General features: G+C 44.7%; 1 protein-coding gene across 6 annotated transcripts in view; it reads right to left on the bottom strand.

Annotated features, from left to right (window-relative positions):
* LOC147436244 (uncharacterized) overlaps window positions 1-14,167 on the bottom strand; it is a 64,929-nt gene that overhangs the window by 35,792 nt on the left and 14,970 nt on the right. For 4 of the 6 annotated variants that reach the window (XM_086489165.1, XM_086489163.1, XM_086489166.1 and 1 more), the window contains exon 4: window positions 3,978-4,176. In XM_086489165.1, the coding sequence (XP_086345291.1) occupies window positions 3,978-4,176 (199 nt within the window). Of the gene's footprint in view, window positions 1-3,977; window positions 4,201-9,384; window positions 9,540-14,167 lie in introns of all 6 variants that reach the window. The other 2 variants (XM_086489167.1, XM_086489169.1) reach the window with 2 other exon arrangements.

Here is a 14,167-nt window from a genome sequence, read left to right as displayed (position 1 = left end):
GATTAGTGTGTTGCATGATAGGATTAGTGTTGTGTGCATCTTGCGATCGTAGTGTGTGTGATTGGGTTGATTAGAGGTAAAGAGAAGTGGATGTGGAGATTGCCCTTCTTTGCGGCTTAGCTCCTCCATAGGCCGAGAAGCTCACCTCATAGAGTTAACCATTTGTGTTGCCATGATTAGCTCACTAATCATGTGAGTGTTTCCATGCCCTAGCCGGGTAGCTCATCCCTCCGTATTGACAATTTTGTTTGTCATTGGAGCTATTGCAACGATGGGACCCCCAATGAGAGAGAGAGAGAGAGAGAGAGAGAGAGAGAGCTGAAATAAAATGTTATAGTAGTGTCTTCTAAAGGCCAGAAAGAGAGAGTCAGATTAACGTCTTGTAGAAGCCAAACTTGCCTATAGGACCAATCAGATACTTGCAGTCCACTTCGGGTATCCTATAGAATGAGGGGTAATTTCAGAGGCTCTTATGACTCATAAGCGATCTGTTTACAAAACATAGTGATCCATTTTACTTGGGTACTATGAGAGATAGCATTTGTTTATGGAGTTCTTAAAACTTACGGATGATGCCTTTTCCTTCTCTGTCGAGAGAGAGAGAGAGAGAGAGAGAGAGAGAGAGAGAGATGAAATGAAATGGAATGTTATATTAACGCCTTCAAAAGGCCAAAATGACCTATGAGACCAAAAAGTTACAACGCAGTGAATCTGATACAATGTCAGAGTACCAAAAAAAAAAAGATATTGAAAAAGGAGGTACTTAGAACTTTAAACTGCTAGATGTGAACTAATAGGGATATAATAGGTAAGAGCAAATACAAAGGCTGATACAAAGAAGAAGAGCAGGGTGTACAATCTTCAAAAGAGCTAAATCAAAGGAGATCCAACATCGATCGTTGGCGGATCTCATCCATCTCCCCCATGGTCAGTAGTCTAACCGGGCGTCGTGCATGTCGGGCCAAAGCGATCCGAATTCTCTAGCTCGTTCGCTCAATCGATCAGCGTGCCTCTGATGTGTGTGTGTGTGTGTGTGTGTGTGTGTGTGTGTGTGTGTGTGTGTGTGTGTGTGTGTGTGTGTGTGTGTGTGTGTGTGTGAGAGAGAGAGAGAGAGAGAGAGAGAGAGAGAGATGAGATGAAATGAAATATTAACGTCTTCAAGAGGCCAAAATGACCTATAAGATCAAATTACAAACTGTGAACCTAATACCATGTCTGGGAACAAAAAAGAGATGCTAAAATTAAATTAGGAGTGCTGCTAGCTGGAACAGTGGTGGGTATGTGTGATCACTAATACAATGGGTCCCCACTACAAGAGGGTGATATAATGGGTCCTCATCTGTACTCTGGATGTCGATATAGTATGGCTCAAATCCTCTGCCGCAGTCTCTGTCGATGCTATAAAGCTCCTCTCCTTGGTCGCGGGTGTCTCGATCTCCCTGGTTCCAATGCTCGGTCAAAGAGAGTACTGCGGGTGTGAGTATGAGCTGAGCTTTGCAGTTGTGGCTGCTCCTTTAGTTGTCCAGCGTCTGGTGTGAAGAAATCGGTAATCTGTCTTTGGGGTTGTCTCCCTCCATATTGCCTCAGTAAACTGACTCTGTGTCTGTGTAACTCAAGTAGATACAGTCCAAGGCATCTCAGGTCCTGATAGCTCATGACTCTGGAGAAGGGTCCGAAGCCGTCTCTAAATAGACAGTGGTAGCAACCCCGTATCTCGTTATATAATGCATCTTCGTCTCTGGCTCTGTATGGCATAGGTGGCATATCCTGCTGGCTGCTGGTATCCTTTTGAATCTATCAGTTTCAATCTCAAGCTGGTGGGAACATGTCCGTGTCTGACCAATGGCACACCGTAGCTCTTTATAGAAAGCCATCTTTGTCCCTAACTCCTGTGTCGGCTCTATCCATGTCCTCCTGGTGTCCAACTGGGTCAGGTCCTAGCGAATGAGAGAGAGAAATGAAATGTAATATTAACGTCTTCAAAAGGCCAAAATGACCTATGAGACCAAAAGGTGAGAGAGAGAGAAAGAGAGAGAGAGAGAGAGAGAGAGAGAGAGAGAGAGAGAGAGAGAGAGAGAGAGAGAGAGAGAGAGAGAGAGAGAGAGAGAAATGAAATGAAATGTTATATTAACGTCTTCAAAAGGCTAAAATGACCTATGAGACCAAACTGTTACAAAATTGTGAATCTGACACCATGTCTGGGTACAAAAAGATTAGAACAAAAAATACTACTACTACTAGAATCCATCCTCATCTGCACTCTAGATGTAGAGAGAGAGAGAGAGAGAGAGAGAGAGAGAGAGAGAGAGAGAGAGCAATAACTCACTAACTTAAGCAAGTGTTCAGACAACTGGATATGAGAATGAGGGGGCAAAGCACCACCTATGCCAAATAAGTGACCCACAGCTCTAGAAACAGAGGATGCCTTGGTCTAATAAACTGCCACATCATCAAAATAATGGCACGTGGCATGAGAAGCTAATAAATGAACCACCTAAATTTAAAAACTAATAAGTACGCAAAATTGGCTGAAAACGCATATGCAAGGCCATTACAGCCATAAAATCACGATATACAACCTACGATGCCACCATCTGATGCTAACATATCTCCAACATGATCTTGGCCTAGACCAGCACTTATAGACCAGACAAGCTAGGAGACCAGCTTGGATTTGCTTGTACCAATTGAACAGCTTGGACTAGTCCACTCGTGCTCAGACTAGCATAGTCGACCAGCTTGAGTTAGCTTGTAGTGGTCATAGTCGACCGGCTTAACTACCGATCAACCTGCTTGCCTAGTTGACAAGCATGAACTAGTCCAGTCGGCCAGCTCAAGCAAGACCAGTCGACGCACGCTAGCTAGCCATGGCAAACACAAGTGACACGATCGTTGGGGTCCCACTAGGCGTGCCAAAATTGAGAGCTCTTGTAGAAGGAAAACAGTGACACCGTGCACTCTGCTCTCTTGGTGGGTGCCTCTCAGTTCAGTGTGCAAGAAGCCGCACTCACAACTAATTACGATGTCAACGAGTAAACAACTGCATAACAAGTGAAGTGAAAGACAAAACACGGTGGTGCTCAATGTCCAGCTGAACCCATCAACTAACAAAGTAGCATCTCATCAATTGGCTGGCAGCACGCTCAGCTCCAAACCAAGACCAGCAGGATACATTGACTAGCTGAAATCACACTCAGCTCCATACCAAGACCAACAGGATGCGAGAGTGTCGAGGCTCAACGGGGCATGGAGTGTGCTGTGTGCCAGTCACTCAAAACTCTAGACACTCAATTGATGACTGATGACATCCATCTTATATACTAGCGCGAAATATCTCCATGAAATAGCTGATCTGAGAGAAAATATCTCTCGGGATGAGGGTCAGTGAACTGAGGTGGGTGGTAAGCCTAGTAGGCCAGAAGCCATGCTGATGACCTGCTGGCTACGACTCGTCGTCTCCCGCCAAAGCCCTGGTCCAGTAGTCAGCAAAAATCCAATGCAGCTCAAGTCCTCTAGTCAGTGGGTTGGCTCGCTGTCCACGTTCATTAGCCTTCTAGGCTACTGCTCTCGCTAGTTGAGGGCCTAAACCAACCGCACAGTCCAATATCCGTCTCTCACTAAATACTGATAGCTCTATAGTGCCTTGGATAGACGCGTCAAAAAAGGCCTTTTACTTAAACAGTTCAATACAAATTGCAAAGGTTTTGCAAATTTAGTGAGTTCTTGACAGCTATGGGCCAAATATAGGATTCTTGGCCATCTTGTCACACTTGCTGAGGAGGTGAGAAGGATGCGACTGTGTGACCTAACAGAAAAAAAGGTTCCAAATGCTCCAACCTCTACCAGTTTGGTACCAACTATAATTAATCCACATTTGACTCAACATAGAAATCAAAATCGTTATAGACATCAGCACTTTGTATTAAAATATTCTGGACAGAACAAACATCAGTAGGAAGTGGGAGAAAGTAACCCACCTGATCCTGCGCACTTCTTCGACAATATGCTCGGTCAAGGGAGCAACATACTTCTCTGGAAGTAGATGAGTTTGACAAAATTTAGTTGCTGCAGCCTCAGCTGAGTCTCCATCTCTTATCTCAATATACTCAAGATGCCCATCCTCAACCTCAACAGTAATGGCCAAAAGTATTCTCCTTTCCTCCTCCGCATCCATGACTGTTCAATGAACAAACTCACTCACTGCCAAGTTCTTGCAAGATAGACCTTAAAATGTCAATATTGTTCCCTAATTTCGTACATTAAAGAAGAACACTTAAAAGTCTCAACAAGAAGAAAGCAGAGGAGCCAACTGAAGACTAATAAAGGAAATATAGAGTTATGAGTATCCCAACCTAGGCAAAGGTCCCAGGTTTCTACATTCTATCCACTCTCCAGTAAGCAATTCATTCATACATATCTACGCAACAAGGTAAAATTCCCAAAATTTCGATTGAATTTCGCTCCTTTGAAGTTTGAAGAAACAAAAATGACTTCAAATATTACAAATAAATGATACCATTTAGAATCTACAAAATCCAAAAGCATAGTTGAATAAATCCATCATGAATTCACCTATCACCAAAAGTGTGCCTTTCAGCAAGAAACATAAACGAACAGAATGTGAAACCGGCCCATAGAATCGCTAAAGGGTGGTGGACTTTAGCTTTCACCCGACCTTTACACTGTTAAACTTTATGACACAGGAACAACACAAATAAACCAGTGAATTACACTTCAAATAAAACACGGCCTAGAAGCTAGAGTGCTTCCAAGCAGACAGTGACACCGTGTTGGCCCCAAAGGTGGGCGCCCCTTTTGGTATTTCTTTATTCAATTAAAACTTTGGAGAAAATCCTATAAGTTCCTACGAGCTGTCCCACTTTTATTGGGCTGAAAATGACCTTCTCTAGCCCAATTTTGGTAGCATAACATCAGAAGATCACCAGGACCTAGTATCCGCAAGGGGCAGCCAGCAGCGTTTTCATCGCCAAGCACCAACAAATCAGCCAAAGTGTTTTTCATCAGCATCCTTAGATCAACGATTTCAGCACTAGTGTCTTTTGCAAACCCGTACCCCAGCACCATGCCTGTGTGGAAAGCATGTGAAACCGGCCACTCTAGGAAAACACTGTAGGAAATTAAGTATGGCCAAACCATGTGTAGTTGCCATCTCCGTGAGATGTCTCCCATACTCTAGCTGCTCTTTGTCCTATGAATGTATGTCAAGCCCAAATCTCCTACATCCAGCTCTCTAAGCATATCTTCTAAAGTGTCATGGAAGACTGTCTGAGCATTTCCCGTCCAAGCATTGAAGTCCCCTAGGAGGAGATGTCACCATCCCTGAAAAACTCCCATATGTAGTCATCTAGGACAAAGAGAGGTGACTGTCCTCTAGGCCCAGCAAAGAAGGGCAATCGAAGAAGAGCAAAGAAGGCCGGTATGTGCCTTATATGTGAGGGTCACCGGCCTCAAGGATGTCAACAATGTTGAAAAAGAGGTCACAAGCCTCATGTCCATCATGGGGATGCAGAAGCCTTTACACACAAAGGCATGGTGGGTGGGCAAGAGGAGTGAAGGCCCAAGAGAGTCCTCTAAGGACAGAGCACTCCTACTACGTTTCCCCTCCTTACAGGAGGAGTAGTTCTTGAGGAAGAGTCCAACCCTCAAGAAGACGGGTATTTTTCTCGGTGATAATCTCACCCTCTCGTTGCTGGCTCACATGAGAGAGGTGATGCCAGAGATTAGAGCAGCAAGGGAGAAGGGAAAAATGGCCTTCGACACAAATGGTCAGGTGGTGATTGTAGAGTGACGCTCTACAGGACGGTGTGAGACCTATGGGACCAAACTGAAGATGGGAGCCTAGAATTGTAATGGATCTTAGAGGCTCGATGTGGGCGCCTTTGAAGACAGCTTTTGGGACAAGGACATTATATTCTCCTGAGAGACTCATCAAGCCCGTGGACAGATGATGCCACATGTGACGGGATATAGATGGGAGACAGCTTGCCGGACTAACACGAGATCTGAGCATGGGAACAAAGGATCGAGGGTGTCACAAGGCGCGCACCACGTGCCAATAGAAAAGAACAGACTGAACAGACTTTTAGCACTTCAATAACAACTGAACTAAAAGAGAGAAACGACACGCAACACGGAGTGGCGAAATTCCACCCCAGAGAGTATTGGCCCCAAACCTTGGCGCCCCTTTCGGTATTTCTTTGTATTGCATCAACACAGTTCAAGCCGGTACTCTAGACTCTCCACCTAGCATGCCAAAGAATGATCCCTAGCTTCATATTTAAAGGCCCTTGGCCTAAAAAGCAGTTTACAGTAAAAAGCCTTCAAACTTAAAAGCTTCTGGTCCAAAAGCAAAGCCAAAAGCTGCCAACGTAAATCACGAAAATCCGTACAGCTTGCCACGTCATCAACCAGCGTAAATTTCGGAAATCAGCCTACTGCCCTTAGGGTTAGGGTTGGGGTTTCTGCAGTTTTAGGGTTAGGGTTTCAGCAATTAGAGTTTCCAAAATTAGGGTTTTAGCAGTTAGGGTTTTTGGAATTAGGGTTTCAAAAGTTAGGATTTCTAGAATTAGGGTTTCAATAGTTAGGGTTTCTAGAATTAGGGTTTCAATAGTTAGGGTTTCTGGCAAAAATTAGGGTTAGGGTATTCTGCTCTCGGGCAACCACGTCATCACTTTGTGACACTTCTTCTGTTACTTGTTCTTCTTAGGGTTTTAGGCTCCTCGGCCACATCTGTAAGTTGGCTCTATTCATGCGGGCTTTGACACGTCAGCAGTTTGTTACATATCCCCTTCTTGAAAGAGAGTAATCGTCCTCGATTACAGCATATCTGCAAAACAACTCAAGTTAGCTCAAAAATTTCCGAGGGTCATTCCGAGGGACATTCCGAGGGACAATCAGTTTGCTCTTTTTATTAAGGAGTTAGCTTCTCCTTTCTGCTCTTTTGATCAAGGAGTTAGCTTCTCCTTTCGTCCAAATAGGAACTCTTGATATTCCGGCGTAGTAAAACTAGCCATCACACCCAGACCGTACTAATCTTCCACGGGTGTCTTGATGCACTAAAATTACATACCCAGGTAATCTCATCCAATTAGGAATATTCAGTAATTGGCACATCACAATGCAACACAAATGCTTACATATGCATGTTACAAGACATAGAAACATAAAGCCGCCGATGAACACTCCTCCCGCATAACCTAACAAGGTCCGGGCCGGGAGATATTCAACGACTCCCTCATCACTCCTCCCGCATAACCTAAAAAGGTCCGGGCAGGGAGATATAGAGGCCTTTTACAACCAAACGCCCCCCCAGACCGCAGTCTGCGTCGTTTGGAGATGCTAAGAGTAACCACTGCTCAGACTTCTTAATACTCCTCCCGCATAACCATCCAATCCGAGCCGGGAGTCACAACAACAATTATTTTACAAGCATACAACCAAACGCTCCCCAGGCATCGGCCTGCGTCGTTCCGAGGTTCAAACAATACCAAAACGGTATTTCTCACTTCTCCACCCGGGAGTAAAATCACTAATCATTGAAACCAGTATCAAACCAGAGTCAAACAATTCAAATCGGCACGAAAACAGGTTCAAAACAGATACCATCCATTTCAAACAAATTCCAAACAGGCTCACCAAGCAAGATCAAACAAAACTCAAACCTAAAAAGCAATCTCGACATCAGTCGAGCTCGAAAAGTCGACTGACTTTCCATCTTGAAACCTGCACCAAAAATTAGGGTTAGGTTCCTTCCATGAGGTCGTAGCTGAGCACAACATGGTCCGTCAACTCTTGGACAAACAGTGTTGCTTTGGCGGCGATGGTAGTCCCAAGATAGCAATCGCACTAAACCTCCAAGGTCATCTGCTCGTGCAGAGACATCTACTGAGAGATGTCGAGAAATTTCAAGATATAATTTGCTAGGGTTTCCATGGCAAGCATTTCAGAATAACCCACTCTGCCAGAAGTTGCACTCCGAAGGAAGATGTCAGAAACCATATAACTTCGGGCCAAAATTTTCTTGAAAGCTTGCCAAGTACTTGGAGTATGTTGCTTGGTTGCTGTAGACATCAACATCTGCATGGCACTGCTTCTGAGAAACAAAACACTGACTTGAAACAAAGTTGGATCCTTCTCTTGCAAGTGATCTTAATTGGCTTATGCCTGTAAGACATGAGCGATGAAGATGGAAGCGCATCCGATGGGCGAGAAGTAAGGGTGGGAGTGGCTAATAAGTCCGGGTTGGAGGGTGAAGATACCTCAAATAAAATTCCAAAAGCTCTGTCTGCTCTTTTATAGGACCGGTATGCTTTCAGAAAAGCACACGCCCGATGCTCTGATACCACTGTCACAAGGCGGGCACCACGTGCTAATAGAAAAGAACAGACTGAACAGACTTTTAGCACTTCAATAACAACTGAACTAAAAGAGAGACGACACGCAACACGGAGTGGCGGAATTCCACCCCAGAGAGTATTGGCCCCAAACCTTGGCGCCCCTTTCGGTATTTCTTTATATTGCATCAACACAGTACAAGCCGGTACTCTAGACTCTGCACCTTCTCCAGGAAGCATACCAGAGAATGAGCCCTAGCCTCATATTTAAAGGCCCTTGGCCTAAAAAGCAGTTTACAGTAAAAAGACTTCAAACTTAAAAGCTTCTGGTCCAAAAGCAAAGCCAAAAAGCTGCCAACGTAAATCACGGAAATCCGTACAGCTTGCCACGTCATCAACCAGCGTAAATTTCGAAAATCAGCTTACAGCCCTTAGGGTTAGGGTCAGGGTTTCTGCAGTTTTAGGGTTAGGGTTTTCAAAATTAGGGTTTGCAGGTTTTAGGGTTAGGGTTTCTAAAATTAGGGTTTCAACAATTAGGGTTTTCAGAATTAGGCTTTCAGCAGTTAGGGTTTCCAGAATTAAGGTTTCAACAATTAGGGTTTTTGGAATTAGGGTTTTTGGAATTAGGGTTTCAACAATTAGGGTTTCTAGAATTAGGGTTTCAACAATTAGGGTTTCTGGCAGAAATTAGGGTTAGGATTTTTTGCTCTCAGGCAACCACGTCATCACTTTGTGACACTTCTTCTGTTACTTATTCTTCTTAGAGTTTTAGGCTCCTCGGCCACATCTGTAAGTTGGCTCCATTCAGGCGGGCTTTGACACGTCAGCAGTTTGTTACAGAGGGAAGTAGCAGTGTTATTCAAAGAGGAGCTACAGTCACTTCTACATATTGTACGAAGGCATGATCATGCTAGATACATGTGGGTGAGACTGAGTGTAACAGGACAGCACCACGTGCCAACGGAAAAGAACAAACTGAACAAAACTTTAGACACTTCAAAACAACTAAGCTGAAAGAGAGACACCTTACACGAGACATGGATTGGCATAGTTCCACCCCTAGAGTGCACTGGCCCCAAATCAATCATTCAATACTCCTCCCGGGAAAGCCCGAGCCATGAGTATCCAAAAGTTTTCCAAGAGTATTGAAACCACCGTCAAAACCAGAATCAAGTAATCTCATATCTACACCAAAACAAGTTCAAAACAGATAAAATCCATTTCAAACATAATTCCAAACAATATTCTCAAACAAAGTTCAAAAAGTATCTAAATACAAAGCAATTGTAAAATTCATTAAGGGTTTCCTTTTGACAATCGAACTTTAAGGACAATTGGCTTGTCTTTCTGCATCATACTAATGGTACGGTTCTGGATCTAGATGGTGGCATCATTCTTGTCGTGCCAAGGCATGCCCAAGAGAGCGTCGCAATTGCCTAGCTTCATGATGTGGAAGTTTGCCTTTCCATGGTACCCTTGGATAGTGACGAGAAAGGAACCAATAAGGGACACAACCTATTGAGTTTGCCTTGTGGCTAACTCAACTTCATTTCTCCCGCGAACTGGTCATACTCGAAGTCCATCTACTTGAGAAAGTCTAGATGGAGAAAATTCTCGGTGGCTCTCAGGTCAAAGAAGATAAATGCTTTGAAGCCGTTGATTTTGCCATAGCCTCTGCACAATTCATTGGAACCTTCAAGATTAATTTCATAAATGTCAAGAACAAGTCCAATCGCAATTCAAACTCTTTAAGCCGGAGGTGGTTCTGGGGTTCTATCTATTGCTTGAGCTAGAGATGGCTCGGAGGGTCTATCTGCTCTTTGGAGACGATTCTAAAAATTATGTCTTGATTGAAAACATCCAAAATATCGGTCTTCGTGTAATAGAGTTTCTCCTTGTTGTATTGTCAAACAAGGCCTTTGTGTTGGACTTACACGAGAATCCCGGGAATTTGTTCGTTGTGGCCAAGAAATTTGATTGTTTGCGAAGGGATCTTTTGTAGTAAACTTCCCTTTCATAAGCTTGTATCCGACCGCAGCATGGTCCATAAGTTCTTGCATTGTTGATACTTGTTTAGAGAGACAATATTCCTGTAATGGTGATGTCAATCCAATTGTATAGTGCTCGAATTGGTCCTCCAAGGGAATCAACTTGAAGAAAGACACCAAAAGGTAAACATCAAGGAACCTTTAGTTGTAGTCTTCCATGGTTTCCGTGGCAAGCATTTTCAAGTTTCTCCATTCTAACAAAATTTCGAGTTCGAACAGGGAGGGCATGCCGCTTTGTGCAAAAATAGTCTTGAAAGCTTGCCAAGTCCTTAAAGCATGCGGCTGGGTAGCAATTGAACTCCACCACTGCATAGCATTATCTTTGAGAAATCCCGCAACTCGAGAGATCTTTGATTCTTTGGTATAGTTCCCCAAGGCATAGATGTTATCAAACTGTTGTAGGAACTGCAAGGCTTTCTTCCTATCTTTCACCTAAAAAAGTGAAAAATTTTATTCTAGTTCCACCGTCCTTAAAAATCTTTTGGTTGGTTTGGTGCAAAATCAAACCATTGTACCTAGGAGGTGGTTTTTTTTTTGTGTTTGGGGGGGAGGGGGCGCCACGGCGGTTGCACCGGATCAAGGTCAGACGGTTGTACCATGTTCTTGAAAACTCCCCCAATTGGAACAGAAGACCGAGTATGTTGTCACTTAGACGCCCTTGTACTTTTTGATGCCGGAGGAGGCGGTACTGCGAAAGGCATCAGAGGGGGCAACATGTAATTCGGGAACTGCTGAAAACTTTGCAAAACCGGGAGATTCTGTTGAGGATGCGACGAAAGTATGTCGCAGAGCTCGTTGAGGAGAAACTACAGGTACCTAGTAGAATCTAGAAGCGCCATCTTGCTTTGTCTGTTCTTAGAAGGATCAATATGCTTTTAGAAAAGCACATAACTGGAGCTCTAATACAACTGTAATGGGAAGGCACCATGTGCCAATGGTGGAAGAACATATTGAATAGACTTTAGATGCTTTAAAACAACCGAACTAAAAGAGAGACACGTCACACGAGACACGGAGTGATGTAGTTCCATCCCTAGAGTGCATTAGCCCCAAACTGTGGCGCCCCTTTCAGTATTTCTTTATATTGCTTCAACGAGGTACAACCCTGGCGGCTCTGCTCTACATCTCCTGCGTGTAGAATGCAAAAGAGTTAGCCTTGAGTACATATTCAAAGGCTCTTGGCCATCCAAAAGCAGTTTACATGAAAAGCATCAAGTCTAAAATCATTTTGTCCCAAAAGCTAGCACTAGAAGCTGCCAGCGGAAATCACAAAAATCCGCACAGCTGCCACGTCAGCATGTCAACGCAAAACGTGGGCGTATGTACAGTCTGCCACGTCATCAATCTTTACGCCATAGTTACCCGGAACGGGAAATCGGAACAGGGAACGGGGAACAGCAACATGCATCGAATGCCATTCCCTGTTTCGGATACTCACATTTGAAACACAGAACGGGAAATTGGGATGGGAACGGGGAACAGGGACCTGAAAATGGCCATTCCTTGTAACTATGCTTTATGCAAGTTGGAGAGTGCGTGCGCGCACGCGTGTGTGTGTGTGTGTGTAACTGCTTTGTTTTAGGCCCCCTCGGCCAGGGTTCCGTAAGTTGTTGGGCCACTTTAATCATTGGGCCACTCCACCAAAATCTCTAAGTTGGTAAATTCTAACCATTTTAATAATTGGGCCACTCAACCAGAATATGTAAGTTGGTAAATCCTTATGCGTCTTCTATTGCTGCTAGGGTTTAAGCCCCTTGGCTGGGATCCACAAGTCGGGTAGGGTTAGGGCTAAGGAGTCATAATCCTTTGGGTCTTCAGTGGCTTGACACGTCAGCAATTTGTGACACTAAGAGCCGACACAGACCGATTTTTATACATCGCCATATGCCACTTCCCCCAGTACATCAATCTATGCTGGGCCTAGAGGGCAGTCACCTTTCTCGTACGCACAGTTCCATCGCGACGGAATGCAAAAACGGAGAGTTTTCTCGCATGAAAACTTGTCCGATTTACAGGGGAACTGTCCTAATGCATGCACAACCTGAGACACACGTAGGCGTGCACCGTGCTCGCTCCGCTCAAAACAGCCCAAAACAGAGAATTACAACCTGCTGTGTTTTTCTGTAGGTTTAGAGTTTCGCACCTAAACTGTAGGGAATCACCAGGGGATGCGTAGTAGGCACCTAACAATGGCAAAACAGAAAATTACAGCATGCTGAAATTGACCTGCAGCTCACTAGAAAGCTTCCATACCGCAAGGAAAAGTGTCCTTGACGTGTTCTTTTGACCTGCAGGGATATTTGCGCCGTTATGTTGGCGAAATTGGCTTAAAAACCTGCAATTACTGAAACCGGCCCGTAGGGCGGGCCGCGGTAGACGTTAGCTTTCACCCGATTCTTCAACGCTTGACTTTACGACACAAAGCAAAGACTTAAAAGGAACCTGTACCTGGGACTGAATTACACTTCAAGACAAATAGCACGGCCAGGAAGCTAGAATGCTTCCAAGCAGACAGCGACACCTGTAGGCCCCAAAGGTTGGCGCCCCTTTCGGTATGTCTTTATTCTTTAACAGAGGGAATAAAAGCTGTGTTTCCCTACAAGCTGCCCCGCACAATCTGGGCTGAATTCCATCTGTTCTGGCCCGATTTCGGCAACAGAACTGTACTAGGACCCTTCAAAGTCAGTATCCCTACGCATTAGATGACTTTCCCAATGCATACGGACACTTTGCAAAACCTGGCGAGAATCTGCAGCATGCTGAATTCTCTGTTTTATGCCCCTAAAATGCGCCAGATCACCTGTACAGCGGTCCCCTCGCGTCCCCGAACCTCCTGGGGGTATTAGGGACCGTTTAGGGCCGAAACCCTAAACCTGCAAAAATACACAGCAGGCTGTAATTCCCTGTTTCGGGCTCCGTTTCGCGTGCCGGTCACATCCGTAGCAAGTCCTTGAGCTCCCGCACCTGTAGAGCCACTTGCCCTTTGAATCGGACAAGATTTCGCACGCAAAACCTCTCCAAATTCACCTGTACCTGCGGGTGCAAGAGGCTCTTGCCTCAGCAATAACCCACACAACTGTACATTGGTCAAATGAAAAGCCCACTAGAGGGGCATAACATACTGCTCATAGGGGAGAGAAAGAGCAGTGCGTAACGTGCAGGGCATCGCACTGTACATAAGAGGGAAAGGAAGCACTCCATAGCTCTTGCAACCTGTTGCAATCCGCCTACTGCTGAAAAATGCGCCCCCTTCCTCTTGTAGACTCCCCTCAAAGTGGCAAAAGTGCTCACAGAGTGACACCTCGCCCAGTTTCCGATTTTGGCCAACTTGGCTAAAAATATCTCAATTGGTGCATCAATTGACTTGGCAACAGAGCAATAAAACGTTCCCCTTGTCATACCGGAGGTAATGACACGAACACATTTTCAGGTCCAAAATAGCAGTTCCCTAGATTTTAGGAGATGCTTCCATGGCACTCACACTGGTCATCTGACCATCAATCACCACTGGAACCACATCGAAAAATGCAATGTCGGCCAGCTATCAGGTGATTTACACTCGTAGCCTCACCATGGCTAACCTTAGTCCATTTGTCCAACTTCAGTGCTCACTCGCCGTCCGGCCTAGACTCTCACTATCCGCCTCACACCATGCAACTCGGGCATTGGCATTTCAAGAGGGGTGCTTTAAAACAAGTCAAATAAAATTCCCCCAAAAAGAAATCAACAAGTAAAGTTGCCACAGACTCGTGACAATTACAGCCA

This window comes from Adiantum capillus-veneris, chromosome 18 (genome assembly GCF_014529385.1).
Source record: "Adiantum capillus-veneris isolate H3 chromosome 18, ASM1452938v2, whole genome shotgun sequence".
Taxonomy (NCBI): domain Eukaryota; kingdom Viridiplantae; phylum Streptophyta; class Polypodiopsida; order Polypodiales; family Pteridaceae; genus Adiantum; species Adiantum capillus-veneris.
This window is presented reverse-complemented; position numbering and strand designations above follow the sequence as displayed.